The following is a 9,377-nucleotide window of genomic DNA, read 5'->3' as shown; positions in this document are numbered from 1 at the left end:
GCTGATCTTAGATGTCTTTTCCAGTCTTTATGATTCTATGAATAGGTTCATCTGCTGTTTTCTGCCTCAGTCTTGATAGCAGCTCATTACACAAAGTACTTGCATCCAACAGCTGAATAATGTAGAAATCATGGAGAAAAACAAGGGAGCAGTGCTGTATTGACAGGGCACTATGTATACCTTACTCTTGCAGAGTTCCCAAATGTTACTAAACCTGCTGTACTTGAAGTTTTGCTTGCCTTGCAGTGCAATTTTAAGGCCTAATAGATATTTTTGATGTGTTCTCTTGTTCCTGTTCGCAGCTGAAATTCACACATCCTGTAGATCTCCTTCAAAACATATTGACAAACATCTTGAAAGTCAATTACTTGAATATTTTTTTCTCTTTAGATGACAATCAAAACAAAACCAATGAAAAGAAAGAGAAAAAAATGGTTTCTCAGAAACCCCATGGTACCATAGAATACACTGTAAGTATTGCTGTGTGGTTTGTTCATGTCTGCTTTTTGAAAGTGGAGCTGTTGAGGCCGAGAGGGAGTCAGTGGCACAAAACTGAAAGCAGCAAGTGAATACTGGCTGCTGTTTGTACCTATCTCAGTAGGGATTGCTCTAAATATCATTCTGTGAGGAGAGCTAGGTTCACATCCTGAACCACTGTTCAACCCAGGTCCTCTGCCTCTTCTCACGGCTGCTAGTCCTGTTTTTACTTCTGCACCACGGCTCTTTAGTAGAGCAGTCATTTTCTTATTCTGAAATAGTATTCCAGAATAATTCCAAGCATCAGTCTCGCTGTGGAAGCGGGCTGGCAGGAGGCTCAGGAGCAGGACACTGCTGTGTACATTGCAGTGGGGCAGGCGAGTCCTCACCCTCGTTTTTACTGTCGGCCTCTTGCTCTCTGGAAATAGCAAAGGTCGCGGCAAAGCCCAAATGCCAGAAGCCCTGCGCTGCCGCTCCCCGTCCTTTCCTCCCTGACCTCCCTCCGGAGCTGCAGCTAGGACTGCAGGAAAGGGCTCCCCAGGAGGGCAGCGTCTTCCCGCTCCTGGCCCCGGCTGTGGGTTTGGCTGGGCCTGGCCCTGCCTTGTCCTCACGCCTCTCCCCTTGGCGAGAGGTCATCAAGTTGTTGGCCTGTGCTTGGTCCTGAGATGATATGAGCTCTTTCTCCAAGCCAAATCAGTGCAGCAGTGTGCTGCTACAGCAGCTCAGAGGAGTAGCTCTGCCCAGGAGGTCTCCATGTGAGCTGGTAAGGTGCCTGAACGGGGACTGCACCCCATATCATGCAGAGTGAGTGTCCCAGCTGGGAACAGCACAAATCCCTGATGTGGTGCAACTACTGAAGGTGTAATGAGCTTTCCAGCGTGTGTCTTTCCCTCACTCACTAGACCAGTTCTAAATAAGGTGGTGCTGCTTTGTGAGAATAGGAGAGGGACATCTGTAACACCTCTTCATTTTATCTACTGTATAGTATGGGAGAATATCTTTTTATTGGTACTGGCTTATCACGTAAGCTGTTAAACAGAGCGTGTATTGAGATTGTCAAATCTATTCCCTGCAAACAGTCTGTTAGATGGTTTTAGTTCAGTTGGTATGTTGAAAGTTCATTATGGTATCTTAAGCTTCGACTCTTTTTTCAGGCTGGAAATCACGACACCATAAACAGCATAGCATTAAAGTTTAACATCACCCCAAACAAGCTTGTGGAGCTCAATAAGCTTTTCACACAGACAATTGTGCCAGGCCAGGTAAATCTTTTATGGTTTTTTTTTTTTTTTAATACCTGAAACCTGATTATTTGCTATGTATTTAAAAGAGTTTTACTACTTTCACTTATCTCTTAGGTACTTGGATACAAGGATAATAGACAGTAATTTAAATCCTTCAAAGGGGAACTCACTAGATCATTACCTAGAGCTGGGGGAGGAGCTTTGTAATTGCCAGATCTGACTTTTGTTGTTTATTTGCTATCACTAAAGCTTGAAGATGACTCTGAAATTCAAGAGCATTATGTAACTGTTCCAAGAGAACTGAGTTTTTGGGAAGCCTAGATGAATGCTATATGTAATACATTAAAGAATTAGAGAGTTAGATACAGTAATTGAAATGGCTCTTTGCCATTATGTTGGAGATGAGTGAGTCTCCAGTAAGATCAGAAATACATGGAGATAGACTGTTTTGGGGAGAGTCAGGAAATGGGAACACAAATGTGAAGGCTAACACCTGATTCATGAAGAGCAGATCTCTACTTCTGCTTCACAGACAAGAAGAGTTTGAAGTGTCCTGATTTGCAGATGGGGAAACTGAGGTACAAAGAGGTGGTGTGACTTGCTGAGGAATACCCAGCAGGCAAAAGCTGGGATAAGGAAAATGATTTTATTTTTCTGAGCATTTTTAGTTTAAAACTGAACTTTGAACATTTTTTTTTTTTTTAACTTTAGAAATATCTTCCTGTGCTCTGACATTTGCAACAAATGAGTCTGTTTTAATTTGGGGTGGAGGTCCAAAGCTGTACTGCTGTACTAAAAATCTGCAGTGTTCACTCTGAAGGAATGTGAAAATTCGAACAAAGCATTATATTTTTATATACACTTGTATTACTCTTGGCATTTTTTCTTTTAGTGCATGGTGCTAAAATGCTCATTCATATAAAGAATATTTTCTTAAATTTCGATATGCAAGTATATTTTTTTGAAACAGACAACATATAGTGAAGTCATATACACTTCTACCACTAAAGATCCCCCATCTTCAGCAATGGCTTTCTCTTTTGGACCAGAGCTTGCTGTTACAAAGTAATGACTAATAATAGTAATTTTACAGTTACTTGTTCTGTACTTGCAGTAGTTGTGAGACAACCTGGGATTGTAAATTTGGGGGAAGAAAACAAGGTTCTTATTCTATGGAAAATGTTTTATTTTCTTGCTTGTGCTGCAAAACAAAATGTGTAGCTAGATCCTGTATGTGCCCTGCCATCACCACCTATGAAGGAGGACTAGAATAGATAGGTGGTAAGGAGTGCATTGCAATCACAGGTGATCAATATTGGGTTGTCTTTCTATTAGAATGTAGTATTTGTAGTGAATAACTTGTTAAAGCTTGTGTCTTGCTGTTTTGGTATCTGTTTTGTATTTAGATTCTCTTTGTGCCAGAAACAAGCACTGCAAGGGGGTCGTCTTTCAGTCCTGGTGCTCCCGTTTCTCCTTCATCCTCAGATGCCGAGTATGATAAACTACCTGTAAGTCAAACATTAGCTCACTGGTCTTAAACTCATAAAATAGTTTCTAATTCTGAGAAGCTGAGCTTCAAGGCTGTGTAAATAGCAGGTTTTTGAGGTTGCAGTCCAGACCCTGTGGGTAATGTACTGAGAAGCATTAATTTGCTGTGCTACAAAATTTACCATCTCTTTAAAATATTCCATCTGCTGATGTGAAAGCAAATAGACATTTATAATCTGTAACTAACAAAAAGGAAAGTGGAGATAAGCCCGGAATGAATAACTGTGTTTAACCGTAGTCTTACACCTCTGTGCCACCTGCATGGGGAACCACACAGTGCACTGGTCTTCAGTGTAGATGAGGTGGCAGAACTGGCCTGCTCGTAGTGAGAATACCTCACTGAAATTCAGTGAGTTGATTTGCCTTGGCATTTTTTAATTTCTTGCCTCTTACTTGTGTGGAGGTTTTTCATAGTGTTATGAGGCTTTTCTTCCATACAGAATATTGCAGGAGGTGAATGTACATACACATACGACCAACACTTTTCTTCCTTAAGCAAAAGGAAAATATTTGGCTAAACTTGGCTTTTTAGTTGCCCAAAATCTAAAAGTATATGTCTCTGGTCCTGTTGCTCTGCACTGAACTTTTTCTTTCTTAAGGATGCTGATTTGGCAAGAAAGGCCTTCAAGCCAGTAGAGAGAGTCCTGTCCTCTACTTCAGAAGAGGATGAGCCTGTGGTTGTCAAATTTTTAAAAATGAATTGTCGTTACTTCACAGATGGTAAGGTAGGTGGAACCTGGTTTTTGGGCTTTTTTGAGATTCTTTAAAAGCAAAACATGTTTGGATAAGTAAGGTGAATCCTAGGGGAGTCAGATGTGCTTCACATTTGTAAAGAATGTAAATGTTATGGTGTTTTTGCCTATCACTGCTGCGTTTATTAGTACTGTGGTAGTACGCTGTATCGTTTTCTTCTTTTGGTTGTTTAATCTGTTATGATTAATGGCATTATGAAAGAATAACTTTTCCACCCATCTTTGTTCCTTTACTGTGCCTTACCAGAATTATCTGTTTAAGAGTGTATTGCTAGGTACACAGAGAAAGTGGCACTTTAGACTTAAGACGTGCGAGGATTAGTTGTCCAGTTCCATCTAGTTGTGCAACAACTTTATAAAATAAGCACATGCTATTTCATTTATGACTTTAAGCTAAATTTTAACTGTTTCCAGAGCAGTGTTTCCAAATAAGTCCTTGATGTTTCTTCACTTGCTAACGAATGTCATGCAAACCCTAATAAAAATAAATATTGCATGGAACAACCTTTTCTTCCATTTTCTTGCAAGCCTTCTTGTAACATACTTGTTCCTACTGGGACTGCAGTCCTGCTTTTACAGCAGCTGTTTTAGAAGAGGAGGCATAAAGCTTGGGCAATATTTTAGCTCTCTTTTCTCCTCAAGGTTGCAAGACACTGTCTTCTTGGACTGTCTGCTTTTTATATCTGCTTATGTTGATTCTGGTTTCAGTTAGAAGTCTGCATGTTTGGTTTTTCAGGTTTGCTGGAATTAACACTGGAGATGCTAACCATTGTAGTTTAAACATATGTCCTGGTTTCAGACGGGATAGAGTTCATTTTCTTCCTAGTAGGTGGTACAGTGCTGCGTTTTGGATTTAGTGTAAGAATAATGTTAATGACATACTGATGTTGTTAGCAAGTAGTGCTTACTGTAAGTCAAGGGTTTTTCAGTTTCCCATGCTCTGCCCACAAGCAGGTGCACAAGCTGGGGAGGGAGCATGGCCAGGACAGTTGACCCGGACTGGCCAGAAGGATATTCTCTACCACAGGTGTCGTGCTCAGTATGTAAACTGGGGGGAGTCAGCTTGGGGTGGGCAATTGGTGCTCAGGCATCAGTCAGCTGGTGGTGAGCAATTGCATTGTCCATCACTTGTCTTTTCTTGGGTTTTATTTCTCTTTCTCTTTTTGCTATATTCATTTTAACTACTAATATTCTTATAATCTTATATTTTAGTTACTAAACTGTGCTTATGTCAATCCACAAGTTTTACTTTTCCTTTTCCCTCTGATTCTCCTCCCCATCTGGCTGTGCAGGGAGGAGGGAGCGAGTGGCCGCATGGTGCTTAGTTGCTAGCTGAGGTTAAACCACAACAACACATTTTCCCTTAATCCTGACTTTTCTAAGATGGATGTGTTTACATTTACAGTTGTTGAATTCTTTTTGCATCAAGTGGATGTAGGCTGCATTTAACCACTCTGCAATTTTTCAGTCTGCTGTGTTGCAGAAAGGAGTAGAGCACTACTTGATGTCTCGCATGTAAATTAGGGCAATGCTGTCGCTGTGTGATGTTTGCTAGATGCAGAGGATACAGATAGCCAGTTTTATGGCTGCAGGACTGAAAAAGTAATTTGTGGTGAGAGCAATCAAAAGTGGGATGGCTTCTTTGCCAGTGTAGCTAAAATGCCTTGTTGCCTTGCTTCCTGCAGTGGCTGGGTAGGAAGTGCAGCCTACTGATGTATTGCTGCTCTGGCTAACTAGAGTTACATACCTCTGGGAGAAGGCTCTGTACTTGGTTTTGATTCTTTCATCAAACACAAACCAGGCATGTGTAGGTGAATCATACAGGAGAAGCAAATGACAAATGCATACAGATTTTGCTTTACAAAGGAGCAGGCACACAGGTACTCACTTGCCAGTGCCAAGCCATCAGCTTGGCGTCTCCCTGATATAATAAACAAACCAACCAAGCTTGTGGTCCTTCACCTGCCTGTTTTTTAGCCTTCCTTGCCTTGCCTTGCCTTGCCTTGCCTTGCAGATGACCTTGGATAATTAATAGTAACTAGAGTGTAGGTCATTTCTGTTGATCTGTGGCTCTGCTTTGTCACATGTTGTGATTTACCCACAGCTTCTGAGTTGATATGGTGGGTTTTGTCACTCCTCTGGAAGAGAGGGGGCAGGAGCAAGGCATTGGAACTCTCCTGTGTAAACCTTGGAAAATGGTCCGTTGCCATGAGTTGAATGCTGAATAATGCTGCTCATGCAGCTTCTTGCCAAATCCTTGGCTAGAGCATGTTTTGAAGAATTAAACATCTTCCACAGCTGTGCAGAATGTGCTTGAATCAGTGGTAGAAGCTGCCTCTAGATCAGGGAGAAGATGTTTTTTGCATGGGACAGCAGATCAAGGGGACCTATAATGTAGTTTGGGGTAGTAACCTTGACATTTCTATGAGTGAGACTGACTTCGGGTGTACTGCTTGTGTATAAATTCATGTATCAAATGAAGATAGCTGCATCTGGAGTAAAATGGTAAGTAAAATCTAGAGTAAAATGGTACTTTTCTCTTTTTTAATCCACTAATCTATTTTGTCCAAGATGGATTAACAATATGTGGTTTTAGCTTGTAGGAGCCAGCAGTGAAAGATGAATAATTTGAATTTTCTTCCTTATCAGCCAGGAACCTTGATGTTACTAAGCAATTTTTTAATTTACTGTCCTTAAAATGTCTGACTTGATGCAATTGGAAACCGAAATGCTTTGTTAGCAAATATTGCACGACAGGGTATAAACAGGCAGGAGAGAGGTTTTTCTTTTTAGGATAGTAGCCCAATACCCAGTGCCAAATGGTAAGTGGATTACACGTGGTTTGCTAACTCTTCCTTCTCCTATTTTAGGGCGTAGTTGGAGGAGTCATGATAGTAACTCCAAACAATATCATGTTTGACCCACATAAGTCTGATCCTCTGGTAATTGAGAATGGCTGTGAAGAGTATGGTCTCATCTGCCCCATGGAGGAAGTTGTCTCCATAGCTCTCTACAATGACATCTCTCACATGAAGATCAAAGACGCATTGCCATCGTAAGGAGTGTTCTTCCCTGACCTTATTTTTAGAGATTTTCAGTAAGGGTCGTGGAAAAGGAGGAGAGGGGAATGGAGGGGAAGAGTTTTAATGCAGCAGAATAAGACAAATAAGGGGAGGAAAGTGCCAGGAAAGGAATGATTCACTTGTGTTGTTCTTCCCCTTTCTTTTTAGAACACTTCAGTGGCAGTTAAAGAGAAATGGGTGATGAATATGAGAACCAAAGTGCAAAGGAGACCAGTAAAAAACAGTAATTAAAAGCATTGGTGGCATGCCATGGTTGGGCTCTTGCACTGACCACTGACTTGGGTTATTTCGGTGGAAGTGAGAGGGTTAGATCTGAACCATTTGCTTTATTACCAGGACTGTTCTGAGAGGAGTATTTAAAGCTTTTGAAGATAACAACACCTTAATTTTCATCTTCAGGACTTACAGAAATACCAGTCTGTTGGAATACTTCCACTTGAGAACCGGATAACACATAATAGACTGTCTGGGGTCGGCTGCTTTCATTTATGGGCATTCTGGGCACTGCTTATGTGTTTGTTCTAAGCAAGGTGTTGTCCTTACAGGCAAAACCACTTTTAGCTGTGAAATTCATCTGCTTCCCTCCGTTTTCTAATTTCAATAAAAACTTCCTAGATATTTGTTGCACTCATTACTAGAGCATTTAATAACTTCTTAGTAACTTTTAAGTGATGACAATCTGGTATTCTCATTCACCCCAGACTTTAGAGCAGCAACAAAGAGCTCAAGTTGTATGCTGTTAAGTTTTTAAGAATTTTTCATTTTGAAGTGTTTTATGATTGTCCTGTTTTAAAAAGAAATCTTTGTGAAGTCTACATTCAAACAGTACACTTGAGTAGTAGACAAAAATAAAAGGGAAAAAACCCAAACCCTGTTGCCCGCTAACTGTTTTGCATAACACATGTTCAAACAGGGTACAACTTGGGTCCAATCTGCTTTCTCCTCAAAAATACATTTGTCCTGAGTAAGGGAAGCATGGATGGCTGTAGAGGTTGACTCACTATTCAGGTGTGAGAAATAGCAATATTAGTATGGTATGAATGAAATTCCAGCAGCTAAATACGTGCCTCATTGACTGAATCATCTGATGACTTCAGTCAACATGACACATCATGTTAATTGAAATTCTGATGACCTGCACGTTGTTGTTGCATGTGTACCATTGCTTCATTCATGTGGCATATTCTGCCAAGTGGTTTACTCATTTTATTTCAGTACCCTTTCCACGTTTTTATCAGTTTTCTTTAAAGTCACTTATTTCTGCTGAAGTACGTTTATTTTGGAGAAAGCAATTTTTTGTTGAGTTTCAGAGCTTAAGTTGGTATATTATTTAGTTTTTATTTTCTTTTTTTTTTTTTTGTTTCCTTTTTGCTTTTAACATCCTATGTACATCCGTCATTTTCCCTGACAGTGACATACCAAAGGATCTTTGTCCTCTGTACAGGCCAGGAGAATGGGAAGACCTGTCCTCTGAGAAAGATATCAATCCTTTCAGCAAATTCAAATCCCTTAGCAAGGAAAGGAGGCAGCAGAATGGGGATCCATCCATTCCTCTGGGTGCCAAACAGATAAAGCCTTCCAGTGAGGAAAAGTCTTCTGATTTTGAAGTTCTTCAGTCATCTGAGAGTAAAGGTTCAATCAAATCAAAGTCACTGGAGATTCCCAAAAACATGACTGCCACTGAACATCTGGAAAAGTCTGCTGCGGATCCATGTGCCAAGGAGCCTTCTGGGGAAAAAAAAGGTTCAGACATAAAAACCAAAGAAAAATCCATTTTGGAAGGAGAGGATGACTTCATTGAGCTGGAAAAGTCATCATCTCATACGGATAGAGGATTGGACAGGAAAATCTCAGTAATGGAAGGCTTGCTGACTGACCCCAGGGACTTGGGGAGAACTAAGCAGCAGGTAACCAAACCCACTACAGAAGTCCAGGAGCACTTGACAGTTGATTCCTTGGAAAAAAAGGACAGTGTTGAACCTAAAGCTGACTTAGACTTAGAGCTGTGTGAAAAGCAAGATGTTATTCCAGAAGTAAACAAATGTGTCAGTTCCCCAACAGGTAAGGTGGAGACTGCATTGGACACTAAGAAAGAGCTAGAGAAAGATAAACTTATTGAATTTTACCTCAATAAAGATGGGAATGGGTCTCAGTCCTCAGAAGACTTACACAAGGCTGAAATCCAGAAAGGTGAAAATAATAAAGCAGTTGGCATAGACCTTACACTTAGCTGTTCAAAGTCTCAAGCTAATGAAGTCCATACAGTTAAAAGT

General features: G+C 40.6%; 1 protein-coding gene across 1 annotated transcript in view; it reads left to right on the top strand.

Moving 5' to 3' along the window:
* Nucleotides 1-383: 383 nt before the first annotated feature.
* NCOA7 (nuclear receptor coactivator 7) overlaps nucleotides 384-9,377 on the top strand; it is a 24,956-nt gene continuing 15,962 nt past the window's right edge. The window contains exons 1-6 of the mRNA XM_008947623.1: nucleotides 384-470; nucleotides 1,632-1,739; nucleotides 3,128-3,229; nucleotides 3,869-3,994; nucleotides 6,892-7,076; nucleotides 8,549-9,375. Coding sequence (XP_008945871.1) covers nucleotides 432-470; nucleotides 1,632-1,739; nucleotides 3,128-3,229; nucleotides 3,869-3,994; nucleotides 6,892-7,076; nucleotides 8,549-9,375 — 1,387 coding nt within the window. The 5' untranslated portion in view covers nucleotides 384-431. The remainder of the gene's footprint in view (nucleotides 471-1,631; nucleotides 1,740-3,127; nucleotides 3,230-3,868; nucleotides 3,995-6,891; nucleotides 7,077-8,548; nucleotides 9,376-9,377) is intronic.

Source organism: Merops nubicus, unplaced genomic scaffold (assembly GCF_000691845.1).
Source record: "Merops nubicus isolate BGI_N331 unplaced genomic scaffold, ASM69184v1 scaffold8209, whole genome shotgun sequence".
In the NCBI taxonomy this organism is placed as follows: Eukaryota; Metazoa; Chordata; class Aves; order Coraciiformes; family Meropidae; genus Merops; species Merops nubicus.
This window is presented reverse-complemented; position numbering and strand designations above follow the sequence as displayed.